The sequence below is a fragment of the Achroia grisella genome, unplaced genomic scaffold, assembly GCF_030625045.1.
Source record: "Achroia grisella isolate CSIRO2021 unplaced genomic scaffold, CSIRO_AGI_Agris_v1 utg640, whole genome shotgun sequence".
NCBI classification, from domain to species: Eukaryota; Metazoa; Arthropoda; class Insecta; order Lepidoptera; family Pyralidae; genus Achroia; species Achroia grisella.
In genome coordinates this window covers 7,022,545-7,048,397 of record NW_026712977.1, presented here as the reverse complement: position 1 = coordinate 7,048,397, position 25,853 = coordinate 7,022,545, and the positions used below count along the sequence as shown (strand labels likewise).

At 30.5% G+C, this 25,853-nt stretch overlaps 1 protein-coding gene across 2 annotated transcripts in view; it reads left to right on the top strand.

The window, feature by feature from the left end:
* Positions 1-4,669: 4,669 nt before the first annotated feature.
* Positions 4,670-25,853, top strand: part of LOC131849161 (neprilysin-2) — a 40,967-nt gene continuing 19,783 nt past the window's right edge. The window contains exons 1-2 of one of the 2 annotated variants that reach the window (XM_059199161.1): positions 4,670-4,738; positions 16,155-16,205. In XM_059199161.1, coding sequence (XP_059055144.1) covers positions 16,189-16,205 — 17 coding nt within the window. In that variant the 5' untranslated portion in view covers positions 4,670-4,738; positions 16,155-16,188. Of the gene's footprint in view, positions 4,972-16,154; positions 16,206-25,853 lie in introns of both variants that reach the window. The other variant, XM_059199160.1, reaches the window with a different exon arrangement.

Here is a 25,853-nt window from a genome sequence, read left to right as displayed (position 1 = left end):
TTAAGTTGTGCTAATTATCCTCGGTTATTGGTGCTTATTATTTCTTCCTCTTATTTCTCTGCAAGTAGTCTGGAATATACAGTACTGTTGTTAATATTATACTTGGTGACTCGTAACAACGCTGACTGTAATCTTTACCTACTAACTCCTTTTTTTCGGACTACTCTAATGATGTTGGCAGCAACTGGCCTTTACAGCTTCACCAGACGATAAGGGGCGAGTGCAAATGGAACTCTAAACATACAGACTTGTGAAGCGGCTGAAGACCATCGCCTGACGAATACAACTTTCTGGGGGCACCGCCAGGTGCGAAAGTGTGTAAGACATACAAGCAGGCTAAATACATACATAATATACATAGAAAAAGTCAGATGGATACAAACAATCATACTCACAAATACAATTTTTATACTAGGCGAATCGAACCCGCAATCATTGGGTGATTTAATTAACTGTCCCGGTGGACAGTTAATTAAAAATATAGTACTGGACAATTAATTTATGTTTCAGTATATATGTCAATAGAACTGTCGCTAAAAAATATCAACGTAACTCTTACATCGTGCTTAGGATCAAATCATAATAAGTTTCTGATCGTGAACTACCAGAAACCAATATTCATTGAAGCAATACTAAACTTAAAATCATTAATACATATAAAGTTTTTGGTAAACAAATAACAAATATCTTAGATAAATACAGTATACATAGATTTTTTTTAATACAATACCTGACTTACTAGATACATTAGGATGGTCACCATAATACTTATAAGGCTCATGCGAGAAGTAGAAGGTTTTTACCTGATATACCTACATCCTTCGTTTTGAAGCAAGAAATCTTGCTTTTTTTGAACTATTCTAATTCTTCTGATGGATAACACTGCAGCTGAAGGCACGGCTAGGGGCCTCGGTTCAGGCCCTCATGATTTCCATTCCAATTTGAGTGGGAAAGGGATTCTTTTGATGAGGTATATCCTCATCAAAAGAATCCCTTTCCCACAGTACCTTTACAATATGTTAATAGATTAATTGAAGTCCCACCCTGGTTATATAGGTAAGTAAGTAAACCCCTATAAACGGCTTTTATTAAAAAATACTGAATCAAGTGAATTCACAGAATTTTCTATCGTTTTATGCAAAGTGAACGTCAATAAATATGCAATTCCGTAAAACACATACGTAATATATTTTCTAACCTAAAGCCAATCAAACGACAGGAATTGTGTGGAATTGGAACAGAATTCTTGCGGATATGAGTATTAAGGCTGGTAATATGGGCGTATAGGTAGGGATGTCTATTGAGATTGTGACTTTCCTCTTTGCACACATTGAAGAGAGATTTATTGTGATACTATTATTCTGATACATATAAAATTTATTGAACAATAATAGACAAGGTAATATAAATGTAATAGAAATAGAAATAGAAATAATCTTTATTCAAATAAACTCATTACAAGCACTTTTGAATAGTCATATTTTGATTCTACCACTCATTCGGAATGCAGATTCATCACAAGAAGAATGAGCAAGAAACTTGTGTGTTGCTCTTTTTGATAGATGTTTTTTTTATATAAATAATTACAGTGTAACAAGTAAGAGGCATGCGACAATCAACATAGAAATCGCTACACACTCATTATTAGTGTAATCAGATAATATTGTCAGTGCTATGTATTTAAAATTTTTCTACAAAAACATTATTATCGTTAACGAATTCTTCAATTTTATAGTAAGCTTTTTTGCAAAGGAAGTGTTTTATTTGACATTTAAATCTTTTTTCTGGCAGATTTATAACAGACTCTGGTATTTTATTGTAAAACCTTACGCAATTGCCATAAAACGAATTACTAACTTTAGCCAATCGACATTTAGGTAAAATCAGTTTGTTATTGTTACGTAAGCTTTTATTAGTGCAATCACTAACTCTTTTGAAACTGTCTATATTCTTCCTGGCATACATGATGTTTTCATAAATATATTGAGAAGCAACGGTGAGGATATTTGATTCCTTAAAGCACTCTCGCAAAGACTCCCTGGAACCCATGCTATAAATGGAGCGAATGGCCCTCTTTTGTAAAATAAATATTGTATTTATATCAGCAGTAAGTTATTTTAGTAAGTTTTTAATTTTTGTTACATCACTGCATGTATAGCTAAATGTCCACCGGCGAATTAATGGTAAGTGGTAACTGTTGCTTGTCCACTACATGCACAGCTACTCAGCTGCGAAGAAAATAATTCTGAGGAATACCTCCGAATTATTTTCATCGTGAACTTTTTAAATGTTTCATTAAAAAATAACTACAATCGACTTCCTATTTTGAAATCGGTTCACAGCAGTAGAAGTTTTTCGCATCTTTACTTTTTACTACTGCGTTACGTAACTTTTTAAGTTGCCAGATGTTGCATTCGATTGTCTGAGACAAGACTACTCAAAATAAACAAAAATTATTTTGTGCTTCCTTCCTTGAATGCTATTTGTGGACAAAAGTATGAGTAGGATTTAATATACAGAGAAAATTGATCCTTAAGGGGGTCCGCTATTGTCGATAGGACATCCTGTCCTCATGTGTTGCCATTCTAGAGGACTAAGGTAATGTCACCGTTCCCTGTAATTTCTCTGCCCTGTCCCATTCATTACCCGAACCACAGACTATTAAACAAACAACTTGATAGCAGAAATACCAATGCGACAGAGGTTCCCATATAGACGACATTCTGCACTGACGATCTTGGTCATAAGGTTATAGACGATTCGTACATTTCTCCAGGGACTATAATTTACATGTATTTAAACAAAAAATCTTACACAATTCTTTCAATTGAATGTATACAATACTAAGTTATAAACCATAATTAGATAGTTAGTCTTTTTTAATTTGTTTCTTATTGGACCTATGGGCTCTAATGAGCTATTTATATATTTTTATAACATATCACAATTTTCTTTGCATAGGTAGGTATACTATTCTCGTAAGTATATACTGCAGTAACTATGAGAATAACTTAAACTGTAATTATATAAAGTAGTTCTCAAAACACCTTCACAAAATGTCAACAAGTTTTTAGAGATGCTTGTTATAATTTCTCATTGCATATTTATGGTAGGTACGACTTCATACAACAGGTAGCGACCAATTTCATTTGTAATACAATTACAAGAAACATATTAACTTGTGTTATTACATAGATAATTATTACAAATGAAATTTGTCGCTACCTGTAAATGTAAGAGATGTGAAAAAAAACTATTATTAGAAGACCAACAGACAAGAAATATAATATAAGACCAAAACAATTATATGATTGTTAAAATATTTGTTTATTTGGCTTTGTAATTTCTAAATGACTTTACCGATTTGGGTTATGCATTCGCTAAAGTATTAACTTAAAATTATGTGTTTAGTTTTTTTCGAAGACCAGACATGTATTAAATAATTATAAAAAAATTATTAATATTTTTTTTATTTCATTGATTTTCATTTTATTATGAATAATAAAGTAAGGTGTGTTGAGTTTTTCATTAAGTGGAATTAATAGCCACTTCCCTTAGTAAAGATGGTGGATTACCTGTCTCAAAATGTTTATTATGCAAATGGAGTAATTAATAAAGCCTACTATTAAACCAGCTTTCTTTGTAGAATTCGTACTGTGTTGAAAAATGTAAACTTTTAAATAATAACTGGATATAAAATAATACGCGCATAGTATTTATTAAATACATAAAAACAAGTTGTAAGAATGTAAATAACGAAAAGCGGCCTCATTGCTGAAAAACTAACTTACACGATACAAAGAACTTTAAAATCATCGTTTTCTACAAATAGTTGTTATTGCTAATCTAATTTGAAAAGTTACTGGTAATTTGTAAACCTATCATTTTCAAAACCCTATATTTTATTCTATTATCTATTGTTATAGATTAGGGTAAAGTATAATTTATTAAACAAACAATTTAATAAAGGGAAACCAATGCGCGTTATATTTCAAATTAACAAGAAATAAACGTTGCTTGCATGATGAAAACAATTTTTATAGCTACCTACACTTATAACAACAGTAATTAAAGACGCAACAAGACTTACAAACTGCCTATAGGTATCTAATTCATTCCGGATCGCTGATCATGAGGCATTATTACCTCAGTAATGTCAATAATAATATACCAGTATTTTCTGATATAAGTAACGTAATCGATTTCCATAGTAATAAATATAAGACTAAATATTATAATATAAGGTATTTGTTAATATAATTAATAGATACATTTCTTTAAACATCTCAAAAAATATATTTATATACTGAGCAGACGATAAAGACGATAATGTCAACTTATCTTATATAGTTTAGTATGTACACAGACAAATATTGAATCTTATTGGCCGTCACCCCTAAATAAGTATATTAATGAGTGCGATAAATTAAAAAATAATAAATATAAACCTCATGTTATGGATAATTACATGCTTAACCTACTTAAGCGCAATATGCACTTGACCCGCAGACAACTTTTCAAGATAACAATGTTTTAACAGCCGGATGACGCGTTCTAGCGTCACAGGTCAACAGAACGGACAACCATCCTGGATCCACGAGTCTTTCACGGGGAAAGACGCCCTACAAGAAGGGGAAACATATAAAAGTGAACGTTGGGTAGGCGCGCGACTCAGTCGCACCGCGATCGACAGCGCAACAGCGGCCGGCACGACTTCATCCACCTCACTTCAACTCAGGTGAGCGCCGACGTATTCCCAAATCGGTGGTCAGTGGAGTCAGCTCGCGCCTTCCTACTGATAGTGGTGTGTTGCGACCCCGCGCAGTCACAACACGGACGGTACGGTACGCGACTGCTGGTCCGCCGCTGCCGCCCGCCAGCGCCACCACAGTAGCGCTACTTTCATTCTCGCCGCATGTCGCCCCCTTAAAATCACAACCACAACTCAACACTCCACACCGGGTCAATGAGGTGAGTTCACTATTTGGCACTATGCGTAAATTAAATGTTTGCAGTGTTACGTTGTGCTTGTGTTTTGCGACGTGCGATCTTTGACTGTTTTTTCTTCATTCTGTATTGCTTTTTTTGGTGACTGTTAATTGTATTTTAGCATGTAAATTACTTAGGACCAGCAATCCTTATTTACAAGCTAAAAAGTTAATATTCTTTTGCATTACTAAAAAAAACAATTATTAATATAATTCCAAACTTGTTTATCATAAGTAAAATTGACGTTACAGCTGGTTAGACTGGACACTAAAAATTATGATTTCAGTTTATAAGTAGGTAATAAATAAAAAGTAGCGAGTTGTCGAACTTGTGTATATTAATATAAAATAATAAGAATAATATATAACCAGGTATGACGAAATGTTTGACTCAAAACCTGTCTTATTTTATTGTATAAAAACCGATTTTTTAACACAAATTATTTTGTTGGTTCAACATTCGCCTCTTCCACTACGTTTTAGACACTCGTGTAGTTTTAACTATGTATTATTCAAAGTGTGTAACTCTTTTTGTGGCTAGAATTTAACAATTAATTTTATTATTCAATTGATCTCATATTAAACAGCGATCATTATAACATTTCAAGTTCTAAAACATTAAATTTGGCCTACATGTTATTGTGTTTTAGTAGTAGTCGATTAGCATATATACAACTTGCGGAATACGTAAATAAGCATAATGGAAGCAGAACCTGTTGACCAGCAAACTTTTCTAATGAGGGAACCACAGAGGTACGTCCTTTTATGCGTTGTTTAATTCATAAACTCAGGTATATAAGAAGCCGTTAATAATATAAATATAAGCTGACAATATTTATTTTTTTAATCTTAGTAATATTTTTATTACTAACTTAAATTAACGAATAAAAAGTTAAATATTCCTTTTTATATATGAGTATAGATTGACCTGTGACCTAAAGGAGCAGGTCATTAAATATATCGTTAAATTAATTTGAAATGTAGGTAATTGGCATTGAGTTACAATATACACGTAACTTACCAAAAACCGGACCTGAAGCGAACACATTATATCCGTTTTCTATTAATGTTATAGTGAAAAATTAACTAATTTTCATATTGAAGTACCTAAATAGCATAGAACCTTACCTCACATTTGACGTGTATTTCACAAAATTTTTATACATAGGTATTATTATAAACTCCCGTATTTCGTATAGGGAATATGCAGATATTTTCTAGCATTTAGTATTACAGCTACTTCTCCGCCGTCATCCCATGCTTCCATTCGGTTAAAAAATCTACTCTCGTTTTATATCACTTACTTCTAATATACAACAGTTGCAACATTGAAAATCATACAGACACCTTTAGTTAATTTATTCTTTTAAAATTTCTCTTAATTTCACTAAACGTATCTATAAAAAATAAGGTAGTTATCACGTCAGTACATACACGTCATATATCACAAGTTAATAAACATTACATGAAGTAGGGATTTCAATTATTAACGTTGTTAAAAAATTGTAAACGGGATTAATCAATTGTGCGCAATTAATTTAGATAATAATGACGCTTCAAAATAGGAACCGAAATCAATAATTGCATAAGAACTTATATTTTTATTACTACCGTCTGTCGGTCTAACCATCTGTCTGTTCGTTTAGCAGTCTTTAACTTTTAACTTTGATTACCAACACATATAAAGAAATACCAATTTAATTCGGATTCAGGCATCCCTACACACCAAACTTTATTACAAATATAAATTACTTCTGCTCCCGCCAATGGAGATAAACTGCACTCCATATACTGTTCAGTTGATTTATTTCAAATGTATATTTTACGAGATAAATAATAATGAATACTCATTATTGCCAACTTCCATTAATAATGTGGTAACGGTAAATAAAAACATTGACAAAGAAGAATCACAATGGCAGCCTTATCGCTTAAAGCAATCTCTACCAGGTAACCTTTGGTTGGAGAGATATGTGAACTCTTCAAAGCAAACTGTATAGATCTTATTTATACAGAAGTTGTCGAGTTTCATTGATTTTTGGCTTATCTCTTGTTTTCTGACAATGTGTTTTGTTGCTTGTAGATAGCTTATTCAAATATAGTTTAGTATGATCTTATTCATATAGCTTATTAGGTATAGGCCTTCAACAAAATAATATTTCAGATATTATAGACATAGTTAAGTTTTGTTACATTAATTCTTTGCAAATAAAACTGGATTAAAAAATAGCTATGGTTAGAACACATATATGTAGGTACCTTACAAACAAACACCCCATGAAATAAAATCGGTACAGTTACAACTATAACTATAACTAACTATTGCTCCAAACAGTGCATCAGTAAAAAAGGCATTTAAGTCGGTTAAGCCGTTTCTGAGATGAAAAACGCACAGACAAATAGACAAATATCAAACAAATATATTTTTTAAAACACAAGAAGATTTGAGTGCATTATTCGTTTCTTTCACCCTTACTGTACTTTTCGCCGATTTTATTAATCATGTAATTACGATGGTACAAAAAATAAGAGCAACTAAAAATTACGCTATACATTCATAATTATACTTCAATTCAACCGTGATAGTTCTCTATTTACAAATATAAGTTGCAATAACGTAGTAATTGCAAAGTAGATGTTATATATACCTATTTCTAAATATTTAACGATTACGTATATGTTTTGCTCAAAGTCAACTTCCTGATTCGGTCACGAACGAATTTCTTTTTATTATCTAGTCTACTAGATTATTTTGTCTATATAATGAATTAAGAACCAACGCTAAAATTTAATATTGTTAAATAAACTTATGTGATATTCCTGATAATTATGCAACGGCTCATTCTAATTCATTGAAAGTTGTTCGTCTGATATAATCAAATATTTTACAAAATTGTGCATTTTCTCATTTCGAACTAGCGACAGCTCGTAAATGTAATGATTGAACAAAAGTAACAAAAGTAACTAATTAATATGATATGATATGATAGACATAAGTAGTGGAAAAGTGTGCCTTTTCTTCCTACTGATATTGCCAAATCAGCCACCGCTTAACAATAATACCAAACTAAAAATATTATCTTAATATTAATCTCCAATCTTAGTTTATATAGTCATGGTGTCGCAATAGCTAATGGAGACAAACATAGGTTTAACTGTTTATCATCTCAGCCAGTATTAAAACTAACACCGTAACCTGTACCTCGGCCCGACCGGAACCTCGGGTAACGGAAAAAATCATAGATAGAAAACACGTAAAATAACTTAAGTTGTCAAACTTGTTATCTAGATTTACCTACAACCTACAAGAATCTATATATGGGAGAGGTAATAAATATAGTGTTTGTTCGGTATGAATTATTTTCGAATAAAAATTCTATGAAGATGCTAAACTTATTTTATTGTTACGCATTTTATATCTCCGATACAAAGATCATAGAAAAATGTGGTACCAATATAAATCAGCGTGAAGGTTTATTTTCATTTTGCCACTCGAGTATAGAAACATGCGTCCTTGCGCTATACTGGTACGAGTACATATCAGGCAGCTCCTGTACGTCTGCGTCATCACTTATATCTCTAAACGACCATAAAAATGTCTATATTTTCTGAGAGCAATCCATCCCATCATCGTAAAATTGACGTCGGCAGTAAAACATCCGTGTCCAATAAAGCAGCCGTGTGATGCATTGCTACGGCTGTTATTAACAAATTTAAGGTTGCGATTATGATTAGGAAATTATAAGAGACCAGAGAATGAGGACATCCTTCAAGAGACACTGTATTAACTGCATGTTGCATAATAAAATGCAAATTAAATTCCAATGACAATTATGTAAATCGATAATTAATCTATAACTTTAGCTTGGCAAGTCAATAATCTGCACTTATTACATTATTTACAGATACTGGCACTGTTGTCTTTTTAATATTAGAAGTATCTGTATATTCATATGGTTTTAATTTGAATTGTTTTTCAATCTACAGCAAAAAGTTTCTCATTTTAATGGTTTTATAATTTTGTATGCATGTATGTATATTTAAGCTTTAACTTTCGATTTTTTATGTAAAATATTAATACTGTGTTGATCAAACAATCTATGGTTAGGATTGATAATTTGTTTTTCAATGAATCTTGTACAAGTCAATAAGTACACAAGTCAGTAACTACATTCTATACATCAGTTCTTCGGGACTTTTGTTATTGTTCTACAAATATCATAACTTATACTAAGTAGATACAAACTTGCTCTTTCCTTTCGTAATATTTTCCTTGACATTATGCAGTAATTTAATGAAATCTTCATGTACTCATTATTATCTCTAACTTATTACGATACTAACTTTTCGCTTCGCTGATCCCTTATTTCGTGTAACTATATACATTTTACTTTTGGTATTTCTGATTCTATTAACGCAGTGCAGGTAATTCAGATATGTGCACAGTATTAACAATACCGTGTAGTTATACAAGACATTCAGAACAAAGTCTTACAACCTGATTAATTAAGAAACCATTATCTAAATAAATATTTTTTTTATGTTTATTCTATATACTAAAAAAGTGCTATTGTAGCGAACTAAAGCATTAATACATTCTTAGTACTGCTTATATTCTTATAAATGTGATAGTATGTCTGTTAGTTTATTACCTCCCACGACTAAACAGGTCAAATAAAGTTAATTCAACATGAATTAACTACAATTTTTTATTTTTTAGGGGATCTTATACTTTATTTAATTTTTATTTATTTAAAATCAATACAATGCATGTGTACATACCCCGCATAACTGCATAACGTAGATCAATAAACATAATTGTTATACAAAATTACATAAGTAGTGTTTGTCTACAGCAAATCTTCCAATATGAGTTATGTTACTATGTATTTCAAGTTTACGCAGAATAAATTAATAAAATATTACAAGTTTATTGTAATATAAGTGCTATTAAAATAACTTGAACATGTGGTATAAATTAATAATTTATTTATCTGTACTACATGCTAATAAGTATGTCGCTATTTAATAATATTGATGATAATCAATACCTAGCATTTTCATACGTAACTAATATAAACATATCTACTGGTTTTAATTTGTTTGTCAAGCTCAATAGCGTAAATATTTATGAACAGGTATATTAGTCGCTCCTACCTAGTAATACAATGTCATTATTTACGACTAAATATAGTAAATCGGATCAATCCTAATAAAAAATCCAACATCCGTACTATATCAACATTACAAAGGCGTACCGTTTATTATATGTATAAAATTTGCTTAAATATAGACTGTATCATGGGGATAGAATCTTTTATGTCACAAATAATTACAAAAAGTATGTTTATATGAAATCCCAAATAATAGCAATACGTACGAGACAAGAATATATATCACTTACTGCAAATTTATTAATTGTTATTATGACACTTAAATAGTAACTACAGCTTTCATTTCAATTCAATTCAGAGTACTTATTACACGTGCTTTGAATTGAATTGAAATGAAAGTTTTAGTTAGTTCATTGAAAATCTATAAGATTCAGTTATTGAAAAATAAATCTACTCGAACATTATAAAATGAACGTGCCAATCTCGTAAATTTGTGTGTACGTGAATGGAAATATAACTATTTATAAAATTCTTTCATAAAGATTATTATTATTATTCTTTCATAAAGATCATATTTAAATTGTATATAATATACTCGAAATACAAAATATATTAATCATGTTTCATTGTCATAAGACAAACGTTAACATAGTTATTAATTATAAGAACCCTTTTGCATAATTAAGTTAAAATATATACCTAGAAGTAAAAAAATAGATTTACAAAGAAATACTTAGCCGTATCCGGAATTTCAACTGGATAGATAGTACCTAACTAATCAACGTCAATCACTACGTCAGTCAGGAAATCAGCAGTTTCTTTTTACAAACTTTTATTTTACTTGCTTGTACGTTTATCGACCTTACCAGCCGTTTTAATGGTTCATTTATAATCGATTTTTAATTAACTAGATGGCAGCCGATCGTGTAATCGTCGATGTAATTTTTATATTATATTAGATGCATGAATAAATACGCGATGAGTGACAAGGTTCGGGTACAGATGACGCTTTTTATTCAAATGTCCTAGCTGAAAAATATTAATGGTGAAGTGGACACTTCCTTGTAGACACAGTCCTTGTTGCCATTTGAAAGACATCAAATATAATATTAGTTAATAGTAATCATTCAGGATAGCAGCAAATTTATTAATAGTACAGGCAAGTAATATTATTTTCTTCTCTTATAGCAATAACAATCATTTTATGTATCGTTAATACAGCTACCTGTATAAAACAGATTTCTGCTGTGTTTAAAGATAATTTTAGATCACTTAAGTGATAGTAGAAAGCATATGTTTGTAATACTAAGAATGGCTAACAACCCTTCGGTCCACATGATATGATGGAAGGTCATAACAATGGCCGTTGAATATAAATAACTAACACCGTGGTGTTACAAAATACATATCATTATATTATATCAGCCACATGCTATCAATATGTTGTGTTATAAATATACAATGATCTTTTTTAATTCGGTAAAAGCTTTCTTGAATTTGAATATTGAATGTATTATAATAGAATTGTGAAATAATAAAATAAATTCAGGTATTCAGTTCTATTTATTATTTCATAATATTATTGGTGATAAGTTATCGGATCTACAGTGGCAAATAATAGACTGAGCATAGTGTAAAATCAACTGACTTGACACTATGCACATGGGGCTGATAATTAGCCACAGCGATAAATTTCTAGGAATATTACTCGATGGTTTCTATAAAGAATCGATTGGACAATTATTTTTTTAAATATTCAGGACTAGGAGTAACAAGTGCATGTTTAATAAGACGCGTGCGTGCCAAGTATAATTACAAATACGGTTGTACCGCATTCGATGCAGTACTTTTACATAAAAATAATTGTAATACATCAAGATTAACTGTTACATGTAACTTTGTTGATTTTTATGTTTCCATACTTTTTAATGTTTTATAAAAGCAATTCGAATGATTGGAATTCAATTTATCAAATTATTAGAACAGCGTTTAATGTTAGACCTTTCATGAATAGATAATATTATTTACAATTTTTAATTAGATCAATTTTTAAAGAAGTAAGTAACTTTAATGTATACATACAGACGTATGTATAATCTATGATCGACGTACAACGTCACTTCATATTTATATGGAGCGATGATATAATGAAAACAAACAGCTAAATGAAATTGCTTATTTAAGTTATCTGAATTAGTTACAATACTATATTTATACTTCGAGACACCTATTTTGTGTGTGATAATTATTATCTAAGTAACTAATTTGATGTAAATAATTATTATTTAACAACCAGTAATCTTTCCTAATTATGTTTTACTAATACATGACAAAAAATAAACATAATTAACCACAATTTTATTATCTACTAGCTTTTGTCCGCAGCTTCGCTCGCGTTAATTTATCCCTTTAGGGGTGGAATTTATCGAAATCTTTTCTTAGGGGATGCGTCATAGTAGCTTTATGCATGCAAAGTCTCAGACCAATGGGTTTAAAATTGACAAAGTTTCATATAAACTTTCATCCTCTATTTTAACTCCTTGGGGGTAGAATTAATCAAAATCCTTCTTAGCGGATGCCTACGTCATAACATCTACCTGCATGCCAAATTTCAGCCCGATCCGTCCAGTGGTTTGGGCTGTGCGTTGATAGATCACTATGTCAGTCACCTTTGAGTTATATATATTTAGATTATTTTAGTCCTATTAGAGGAAAATTTGTTAATGCAAATGAGATTTCGAGCTGGGTTGTCATAAACATAGGATTTGCTAAGGCATTGCAATATGTATTCTATTATTTACGAAAAGAGTAATTAATACCTATGTATTACTGGTAAAACGCAAGTATACTTTCATTCAAACATCTATCCATACTCACAAATTAATTCTAACTTTAATCCGTCTCTTCTTATAAAAGGTACACATAATAACCTCTGCTATAAAACTGAAGGTTAAACTTTTAATGAAAATGATAATCTGTACACAACAACAACCTTCGTAATAAACAATACACGAGAAAACTCACCAGACTCAACAGAGATTCTATGCGATGACATCCAATCAATATAACACAGTATGTATAATATTTTCCTTCGCTACTTTCACATTTTTTTTTTTGTTTACATTGAGGATATGTAATTTTTCCTTTGTAAAATAAGTCTTAGAGTTCTATATTTCTAGACAAAAAAAATATTAGTACACTTTTCGTTATAAATTAGATTAAAATCGTTGAAAATATAAAACGAAAATACCAACCACCATACCACCACCTTGAGGCACGATACAATTAAAGCTTTGTAAATAACACCTATTTGGACAAATATGATGATATCCGAATACGTAAAGATCTGGTAACTGTAATATTTTTTAATACAAAACTAAAAAAACGCTAACGTTGAAGTTTATCAATATAAAGTCTAATAATATATGGCCTATAATATTTTCATGTATACATAAAAAAGCTGTACATACTCACGCCATGCATGTCTCACGAAATGTACAGAAGAAGTGTCAATTTAAATTGTGTACTTCCTCTTTAAGGTCGTAAGTAGATAATTCGGTGATTAGATTTTGTACGAATTATTATGAATCACAATAATTCGTACAATTCGTGAAACGTGATTATGATTGCTGACTCATAATTTTTTTATATAATTTTAGTTTCTATACGTAATAATTCCTGTTAAGACTATTATATAGTCAGGGATTTTACTACTATAGTACTATTAGACGTTTTAGGCATATACAATAGCATATGCTACATCACAAAATTAATTTAATTTTTATTATAACAAGTAATTTGTCCTCGTTAGTATTATAAGTTTTATTAAGAAAGCATTTTGTAGCCAAATAACGATTACAAATAGACTATAGGTATGTATTCTAAAATAAAATAAAATTTGCTAACTTTTATTTAGATACTAACATATAGTTTTATTATATGCTCGCTTATCTCAGAAACTATTACACTTAGCAGATTTTAATATAACTTTCACTGATGTATTGCAGCTTTAAACCATAGGTAATTTTCAGAGTTTGTTTCATATTATGTGTTAACATAATAAACTAAGTTAACCCATTACTATGCTAGGCAAATATTACGCGTAACAAGTCGTACACCCAATATAAAATCGTTTCGATAGTGCACGGAAAACGTTTGAAGCAGTTGACGGGATATTTTGTAATCTATTGTAACATCATACGGCAAAGTTTAATTAAAGACGTTCCCATACTGCACTGTCATAAGAGTAAGATTGTTGCAAAATTACCACATTCTAAGTACATAAATAAATACTTCCATCTTTGCTTGAGTCGACCGTGACCACCAACCAACACGCAACCGTTAGACATTAATTAATAATTTTGCAATTACAAATGTTTATAAACGTAATGCTATGTTTAGTAAGTATACAACTCTATAAGGTAAAAAAGAATTTAATCTTTTTTAATTATATCAGAATGTACTTGGAGATAAAACGTTTAACTTTTTCTAACGACATCTCATAACGACATTTTATATCTTCTTCGTGGTGCAGGAATGAATTCACTATGAATTAGACAACAAAATAATAATTACACAAATTAGATACATTTTTTATCGAAAAAGCAGGTGTATAAAAATATAACCATTGACTACCGTGGTATGAATCAATTTGAAATAAAAAAAAATCAATTAGGTATGTATATTTTATTCATTTTTTTACTTTAATAGTACATAGTAATTATACAATATGTGAACAACTTATATTTGTTTAATAAACAACACATAACGCTTTCAACAAAAACTGTAGAAATATCTCGGCCGTTCTTAGAGTAAATTACTAAACGTCATACTTCATTTATAGGTAGGTATAAATCGGTAGGTAAGGATAAATAGAAAGCTTATATTGGAAGTGAAACGCGAGCACTCGTGACATTGATGTCGGTGCAACATGTAGCAATCTATTATAGCATGCAATTCTTTTCTTGCGTAGCCTTACTCTGGAGGTATCTAATATCATACATTGTTCGTATAATAGCCGAGGAAATTACGTGTTTGTGGCATTATTTACCTTAATTAAAATGGTGGCTGTGTCAAGAGAGACACACTAGACTACACACTCATATACATATTTAAAAAGAATTGTTGTAATAACTGTGTTTTTGTGTTTCGATCTAAAATATTATTAGTAGATATAGACAAAAATATACCTATATAATATACAAACGTAATATCAATAAGTATTGTGTGCATCGAATTTGTGTTGTGACCATCTGATGACTGTGTACTTAATCGCTGTACATATAAGCATCTGATTAACTGAAAACGTTTTCCTGTTGTCATTTTATATTGGTACATACCCTTTATGTATTTCTGCGTAGTGTATCGTAGAAACTATTAACTTTCCCTAAAACAACTTTTGTCATTTCTTTATCTTTAAAGTATTTGTTAGCGTTATTGTTGTTAATCCTCATGATAAAATAATAAATATGCGAGCTTGTACGAAAATCAGTAAAACAGAAACGTGTCATTATTTAACATAAAGTTCTGATAAAACTCTGGCAAGTGTGAGACTATACGATAGTAAATAATCAACGGACAATTCTCGATGCGTGACCAATGCGCCCATTGTCTCTATAATAGTACGGCCAAGGGATATTGCATTGCATTCTTTTTAAACATAAATTGCTGTGACCGAAAAACACAATTCAACCATGGCTATTCGAATTTCCTTTCGATAAACAGTTAATTGAGCCTTCAGACATAAAATTCAAGTATTTCTAACTTCAGTTTCACGCAGCTTCACTTGAGCGTACTATTTTCTATCGTTTCTAAAAGAAATAAACAACCTATACAATTAAAACTCTCTAATGTTTTAGATTATTTTAGTAAAAATATGAATGCATAAACACAAGTTTCATATCTCTAGAAAATTAACAGAATAGTCATCAACTTCTACAGTCACTTATTTTTAACATTTAAATTATACATTTTTTATATTAAATAAACTACGGTAACTCTGATAATTGCGTTATAAACATTCTTGACTTTAATTAGCCTCTTTTGTTTGCAGTGGGGACGCAGAATATATCTCGACAAACTTCAACATGAGGAATAATGTAAAGTGAGTACGACTTTTGTTATAAGTTTTAATGCGAATTATAATTAGTTTAGTACATAATAAACATTTTTATATGTAAGTATAAAATAACAATTTATTACAATAAATACTAACGTTTTCGTCTTATATCGAAGAATAAATTTAAATATGTATCTACTTCAGAAAATATATTTAATGATTATTCAATTTTTATTAACATTTTCGAATATAATAGGAAAGTATAGGAGATGGATATGAGTAAAAGGTTTTACTTCATATTCCTCTAACCTTACACCGCTATAATATCCAAGGGATAAAAACCAGTAGGGAAACATCGTCTGTCTATTCTATCGCAAAATAATAAAAGAATCCAGAGAATACGAAATTAACTTCACCAACGTTCCGATTATATATTATTTATTATTTTCCTCGGGTCAGGATATTGTTACTAAATATTTGCAACATTCTCTGCCACATTCCTATTTATTATTTTCTACGTATACAGTAATTAGGTACATAATAAATTACGATGTGTGTACATACATATATACATATACAAATATATATAATATATGTATATATATATATACAATACTATAATAATCATAATAATATAAAAAATTGTATCAAGCTAAGTAGAGCTTGTATTATGGGATACTAGACAATTTATATAAATAATTAGATTTTTCATTTCTACATTTTTTGGGAGTTTTCTGTGTATACTATGTATGTATACACAGAAAACTCTCAAACCAATACAAATATACAATATGTCTGTGTCGCTATTATCTCTCCAATCTGTCCAATCCGCTTCTGCATCGCTTTACAGTTGAAACAGATATCATTAAAACAACTAAGTAACTTGATAGTGCATATTGCCAAGATAACAAGATTTGATAGATGCTGCGTGATATTACGAGTTGTACGTGTCTGTCGTTAGAAACAATATTTGTAATAAATATTTGGTACACTCATTATCACGATATGCCAATACAACCACGTCACGTATGTCATCTGCATTCTATTATTATCTAGTTGTAATAGTAAATAACTGCGAATGTACTTCATATTGGTACATTTATATTAAAGCAGTGTTTCCATACGTGGGGCCAATGACAGCGGGTAATTTGATTGTTAACAATAACAATAACAGTTCTATAAGTTAATTTAATTTTTTGAAAATTTACTTTCTGTTTCAATAAAAGCTTCCTAGTGACTTCTTCCTAACACTTATTATTTAAGCTTCTCAAGTAAAAAAATACTTTTTTAACGTTATAAATGAAATAGGTATATGTTATTATTATATATATATGTTGCATGGCACTAAAAATGTTCGAAAACCCGGTATTAAAGTATGGTTACCAATGTTGTACATACCAAAGAAAATAAAGCTGCATATTTAAAACGAAATTAACTTTACCGACGGAATCTTCATTTATCGATCTGTCAATGAATATTCACAGAATAATTACCTTTTAATTAGGAGTATTTTCATTGACTTTAAAAAGATATAATACCTTCTGTACGATTATTGCATGTGGTCGCTCTTTTAACTAAATAAATTTAAAATATATTTTACGTGTATATTAAATATATGTGTTTTAGGTTTTCATATGTAAACACAACTCTAATGAATAGAGTAAATCCAGGAAACTAAAAATATATAAAGGAATAACAAAAAGTGCGCTAAATTTATTGCCAAGGTATGGCGTGACATAGATAGAAATAAATACAATGCAATTGTGAACGTTTTGTTTACGTAATCAATTGAAATTATACATGTCTAATATAAATGACTAGTAATAATGACAGTACCATAAAGATTCAATTAACACTTTTAACTACATAGAAGAAGTATACAGTAATAATTTAGTAGTTTCATATTTAGTTTATTTATATATAAGTTACTGAACATACACGCAGTATACAAATCTTTACATCTAAAAATAAATAAGTAATTAAAGTATTTTTATTGCTAAATAACATAAGTTAATTTTTTGTCGATTACATCATGTCTGCCTGTATAACTTAGCTACCTTAGAGAAACTTTTTTCGTTAACTTTGAAAAGAAAAAAACTAGAAACATCCAATTAATGTTTCACTTGTTTCAAACCGTCAAACTCTCTTAGTCCTCAATACATAATTATATCCTTCGAATATTAAGAAAAAAGATTGTATTCTTAATATTTTTCACCGACTTTAAAATGAAGCAACATCTCAATTTGACTCTAGGTATATTCTTCTTGTCGCATAACGCTGATATCTTAACCAATTTGAATTACTATCATTTTTTCTTTTTAATTAGTTTACTCTACTATTATACTCATAGGTACTAGTTCTGTCACGACCGCAGTTACAGTATGTTGATATTTGTTGTGAATTATAACAAGGCGGTTTCCTGACCACTTGGCCGTAACGTTACGATCATTGTGAATGCATCCTAGCGCGTATTAATCAACAAGACCTTGATAGTTCCGAGCCAAATGACCTCTTGAGATGCTACAAACCTGGAAAACTATATCAACTACACACAACACGACGCGGCTGGCTTTAAGTAGCATCACGACCTTGCCACAATCGACTATGTGAACGTGGATGTTAAACAGTTCCAATACAGTTGTATTTGTGGCGAATTGTTCTTATTCTTATAGGCACACAGATCGAAATTGAACTAAATAGCATCACACTTTGAAAATGGTTATGGTATAGATTTGCAGGTTCCTGCGACGCTGTATGATAATAAATCTTATGAGAAAACTAAATAGATCCTTGCGTCACTAGACAATCTGACTTTGTGTATTTTTCCTTAAATAATAAAAAATGTTGATATTCCTATGAAATAATAGCCATCATTTTTGACAAAGCGAGGTAATAAAATTAATATTAATTATGCAAGTTATCGTGTAGTGCCTAAATTATTATGATTATAACTATGAGCAATATGTTATTTCTAAATGACTATTGACAGTGGCCGTAAAAGTGACGCAGTAACCGCACAATGTTGAGCATTTGGTACATTTATTATTTAATACTTGCATAAAAGTAATATGAACACACAATTAAAGAGTAAGTGGGTAATTTGGTCATGAAAAGTATTATACACTTCACAAATAATTCCTGGGAAATATATAGTTATCTGTGTTCAGGCTGCTGCTGTATTCTCAACAACTACCAATATTATCGAATTGACGCTTATAGGCTTGTGATTGTATTATTGATTAATTTTAACACGTTATTGCATTAGCATTAAAAGACATTAGAAAAATTTAAAATAAAACTAATATAAGTACAAAAGTGGGTCTTATCGCTAATGCAATCTCTTCCAGATTTTGAAAAGAGAATATTTACAAAACCTATAATTCGTGTCGTGTAAGTGAAAATAAGTCAAGTCTAAATAAAATTGACATACATAGAGTTATGTAAATAAAACTAGTATCAGAATAAACATACACAGAAATGGATCACAGTGATATGAGCGTGAGTTACAACTTTAAAACAGTCTAACACCTGGTGGCATCTATTATTAAAATGAGACAAAGATAACATAATGAGTTTCTATGCATATGGTTGCGAGATGACTTCAACATAAAGAATAAAACTTTAAATAATCTAAAAGATAAAAATCTCAAATAAATAATATACCATAACTACACCAAACATGACAATTCTTTACATTCTTCTCGGAGATCAATCTTGTGGTTTATTTTATAGTGACTGTTGCATTAACATTAAAATCAATAACAGTACATATTGAACCTCCATTACGAGTTCCGGCTCACGATTGATCTGTTTTAAACCAATATCCTATGGAGCAATATAATAATCTGAAGTTGGATTTCCCCTTTGAGTTTTTCATCATTTTCTTAATTAACATCAAGCAAACATCATGGTACATAATAGTAAGTGACTAGAGGATCCAACGCACCGCTATTCTATCAAATGCGGTAATATCGCCACACTTTATTAGGACGGCACGGACGCTAGATATACTCATGTATTTTCCCGACAATAGAAACTAATTATTCTTCAAATACCCTGTAAAGTAAGATGGATACTGCATAAATTGATAATTCTGGATTTGGAATCATTTTTATTTTTCTTTTCCATTTATAGCGTAAGTAGCACTTAAATTGTTTGTTTGTTGCATCTTCTCTAATACATATTGGTACATAATATCTCAATTGCTACAAGCTTGTATACATTGGTATCGCGGCCTTGGTTACTTTTTTATCTTATTCAATGTCTGAACTCTGAATCCTTACCCATTTTGTTTTTGGTGAACTTATGCCTACAAAAAGCCCAATTATCATTGCTTAAAAACGCTTACCTGGTATCACAGATTAGGCATGTCAGTATTTATTTTAGGATCTTAGTTCAAATAGCGACGTAATATCCATCGAGTCGTCCATAATCGATAGTTATATAAATTATTTTGGTTACATAAAAAATTAGAATATACTGAAATCAATGTGTGCTAATAATATTTAGAATTATATGTCACTAAGAATATTTAGAATTATAGTATACCTGCTGCCTATTTTTTTATTAATATTGATTCTTTCAAAATTCTTTCAATGTTTATCGTATTATCATAATGTTTACTAATTGCGTTACCATGAGTGTACCTAGTTAATTAGTTAGACTGCTCAATAAAGGCTATTTATTATTTTACTATTTTTTATTTCTTTAAATGATATATGTCGTTTCCTTTGTGGCGACATCCTATGGCCTATCTCTTATTACTGTCATCCTGTATGTATATTCCTAAGTTTTTTTACAGACATGTAATTAGGCATTGTTTGCAGTAAATGTCGTCAGGCGTATTTAGAAATGCTTACTAAAACCTCATGTGGTATTAAATTCCACTATTTTATTGGCATAAAATGATACCTATTGAGATCGTGGATCGTTTCATCAGAATTGTAATAAATAACTTTTACGTTATAAAATATAATCGCCTGAATAAGTCTTGTCTAATCGGCTAATGACCCATGAAGGCGGTATGGCCACTTCAACATTATAAATATATACCTACCGATGTAAAAACTTTCAATGTTAGATCATTAAAAGTTTTTATTTTAAAACCAAACATTTTTTACAGTACACGTATCTTTATTAAGTTGTCTAGATCTTATGATGAACGTAAAACCCTTTTTGGGTTAGAAACCGCAAATTGCATTGCTATTTTCGACTTCATGCTTAAAAAGCCTCTAGCGGCCTCTCATTGGTAATTATTGAACCCATATTTAATATCAAAGCAGACAGAATTCATAGATATCGTACTTATAACACACTATGCACGCATTATGAGGGGGCAGAGATAGAGAATGAACATTAGAAAATAGAGGACATTAATCCTGCGCTGACGAGTGATGTGACGTTTTCAATTACTAAGATTATTTGGGTGAGTGATCATCATTTGATGAGCATGATTAAGAACAACATTTTGTAATATCTATAATAAGATTACTGTAGGATTTTAGAAAGTAACCGAAGACTTTTAGAGAAGTTTATTTTTATTTGCGTCTTCTCTGTCTCACCTATATCACCTGCTAAATAGATTGTTCTGTAAGCACTACTTTAGTTAATGGGCGAGACATAATAAGATATATTTTAATTTTGTTTTTTCTTTTCAATGTTGGTGCAAAAAAGTGTTACAAATGTATATGTGAAGTGGTAGTGAAATTATCCGATAAGAGCTACAACGAAAGTTACAAGATGCTGTTGTATCTGTGATAATGTTTATATACAATAAGTGACAATTTCCATGCAGTTTTTCTTGCTTTTCTATTTACATGAAAAAGTAAACTTAGTTATATTGGTGTCAATAAATATTTTATGTAAGGTGTAATGAAGCTTATAGCAAAATGTAGGTTACAATGTACATTACGTATGTGTACGTTATTTAATATTCATTCTGATCTTATAACATAAAAATTGTGTTTCTCTAAATTACACGAAGGTAACACATCCGGAGTTCGGTCACGGGTTTTCCGCAAGCTTAGCCATAGAAGGTTAAACAAACAAACCGAAAGCATACATGTCCTTTTAAAGAGTGTTTTGTTTATTCCTTATTATATTATACAATCAAAATTGTATAAATATATTTTATATAATACGAGGTTAATCCAATTTTAGGTGCGAACTTGAGCAGAGTGCCTCTTGGTCGACCGTATGAGATATTGTGCGCATTTTGGTATTTAGGAAAAAATGACATGATGGAAATAAAGTTAGTAAGAACTATTTAGGTGACAAGGTTATAAATAAATTACATATGTAATATGGTCACCTAGTGGTATTGTTGACAATGAAACTAATAGCCGAGTTCATTGAACTGCTGAACTGATACCCACATAACGGGCCTGCGAGACTCGTCATACAATCGTCCTGCCACAATCCAGTCCTGCGTACCGTTCGTCACCGGTTCCAGCGGTTACTAGTTTGCATTTTTTTTATTCCACCGCCACAATACTTTTTTGATAGCGGGTCATTGTATTGTTGTATTGGACCATTTCCAACCATTGTACGCAGGCACTCCATTTTGTATGTAAAGTAGAAACCACCCAAATTGTTGATCCTGGTTACACTTCTATTTCCTTTGTATGAGTACCTATATTGTTACATTACACAAAATAGTGCCTATCTAAACAACAAAAGTAAGAGTGATTTACCTCTAATTTACCTTGGCAGTAGCCCAGTTTATAAGACGGTCGAAAAGGTACGTTGACCTCAAGGAAGACAATGAACTTGGGTCCGACCGGTCTCCAAATGACAGAAGAGATAAGTAAGTACCTACCTACTAATAGACGGCTGCCGGTGGAGAGGATTAAAGTTGCGTAACAACTAATGCACTTAGACTTGCATGACAGGTACTCACACACTCAGAACCGAGTTCCTTTCGTTATTTGTAATTCTGGTTTTTCATTCTACTTCGTACCGAGCAAAGGCCAAATGCGTAGTAGTAAATTATAATTTTTTAATATTCATAAAATTTGGTTGTTATTGCAAGTTTTCTCAAAAAAAATATAAAATAAAAAACAACTAAGAATATATTACATTAACAATTGACACACAGATATAGTCATTTTCCACTGCGAAGCCGAGGTGCTGGATTAAATTGACAAAAATCTCCATGTGAAGAAAATGACATGCCGACCCCAAATAAGGGGAAAAGACATTACAATAACAATGAAGACTGCGTAGTATAGTAGGGTTGTCCACCCTAAACCACACAGACTTCTTATCCAATACTCAATACCTAATTTGTCATAAGAAATATTATCCCAATATCAAAAAGCTTTTTTAATATCCACTCGTAAGTCCTGTCTCTGCAACAACTTTGAAATTATAATATATTAGACAGACGTTTTGGAAGTTTTCAATCATTTTGAATAAATAACTAAAAGAGTTTGAAACATTACTGGCTGTTAATATTTGAAAGTACTTTTTACTTAGTTGCCGCATGTATCGTTGAAAAACATACAGCACGAATTATATGTTGTATGTACAAACTTATACATGCAAATTGTGGTTATTGCGTAGTCAGGTCAACCTGATACGTATGTAATACCCATGTTATTAACTTATCCATAAAATAATTATGTAAATAAACTTTGTTACATTGTTATTTTCAATTTATGATCCATTCTTTGTTTTTTATACAAGTTGGCTATTGTATGTGCTCTGTGATTTTGGTTAATTAGTGGTTTCCGTTAGTGAAATATTTAGGCGTAGACTATATTGTATTTTTGGTGAGTTTATTATACGTGGAACATTACGTGAAATCACAATTCTGAGAACACAACTAACAGCACAGCCAGAATAAAAATTACGTATTTGTACTTTAAAATAAAGAGAACTGAAGAAAATAAATCTTAATACTATAACGGCATGTTACTTTTAGCGGAATTATAGCAAAAAAAATAATATACGTCCAACAGTACAATTAATGAATGAAAACTGTCGGTGCTTGTGTATATAAAACTAATGAAATTTAGTAATATATGAAACTGCCATTTATTTTATACTTGATGAGGCATACATTTTTATCGATTCGATAGTATCTACAATTTTACTTGAAACACCTCCACAAAAAAGAATTATTTTTTTGTATGATATTGTTATTCTTGTTACGTATTTTATATTTTATAGGCTCAGTTTATTTTGCCATCATACTTGGCTGTCTGTATTGTCCAACAAGTAAAGTTAATTATCCTTGCCCCGAATTGGGATCATGACACGTAGTGAAACGATACCAATCCAATTTGCAATATAAATTCTGTTTTATCTCTGGAATTTTAATTCAAACATCAATATAATGTCACGTTGCGGGTATATCAACAAGAACAATATAGCCATAACGATCACCGTGATACACGCACGCTCTGGGGTTTAGAATTTTATTAAATAAACAATGTCGATTCATATAATCGTTTAATTTGATTTAACCGACTTTAAAAAAATATCATAAATCTATGAATAGATTTTCTATCGATAGTCAAAAGCACATAATAAAAATTTATAACGGTTTAGCACGTGTAAGTTTATTTCTCATTTTGTATTTATTGTCGTATAAATTTTATGACTATTAGACGGATTATCGAAACTTTAAGACACACAAGATACCTTGTAATTTTGGAAAAATAAATAAAAATGTTTCACACATCATTTCACGCTCGTCCGGACAATTTATAAAGCCAGCTGCGGTCAACAGCATTAGAGTAGTCCGAAAAATAATTATTTCACTGCATTTGACAATTTAATGGGTTTGAGATTCAGATCGTGTTGTGTTATCACAATTATGGAGTATTTCTGTTCCATTACCGCAAATTGTTATAGGATTTCCAGAATTGTTATTAAATCCTAATGAGGTTAGACTAATCGCTTGGAATGCATCTATTATTTACTCCTTCTATCGATCATGAATACGTAATCCAAACTACGTGCTCATAAATTTATGCTTCCTGTTTGTATTTACACATTATTCGTAATCCATGATAAATGCAATTCGATTCTATCGAATTACCTCCATGGAATATTATAATATTATATAGGTATATTCTTTTATTTCAAACAATTTCACAACTCGTCTTATGCATTCATACCGAATCCAAAGACTCGCAAACTCCCACAGATCAAGATCGGTAGAATAAATATATTTCCATAGTAGATAACCATAGCATTGGCGGTTAAGGGTTATAAAAAACAATTTTGAATTTCCGATCGTTGACGTGCCCCAAGTTAAGGAATCCAATAATTTCGCCAAGAAAGAAATTCCATTGGTGAAACGAGAAGAAAAATACCAAATCGGTATTACTTATACCTATCTACTTTTTGTAAGACCACCAGACTGCTTAATGATAATCGTTTTTCTCAATCAATTATTCGTTTGATATATTCATAAATGATTAGCGGCAATTATTTATTTCTCTATTTTCATCTAAGATATATAAAATTTTACTTTGAATAATTTAATATTTTTTAAGTAGGTATAATAATAGATAATTACAACTTTGCAAAGCTATATTGTTATCCATAATGTTACCAGTACTCATAACATTTGTTTAGCTTGGAACTAGATGACGCTGTGTGAATAGTCTAGGGTAATTATTTATTTATAAAAGTGGCTGTTACAGATTTTGAACTATAATAATCTTCAAATAAAATTGAATA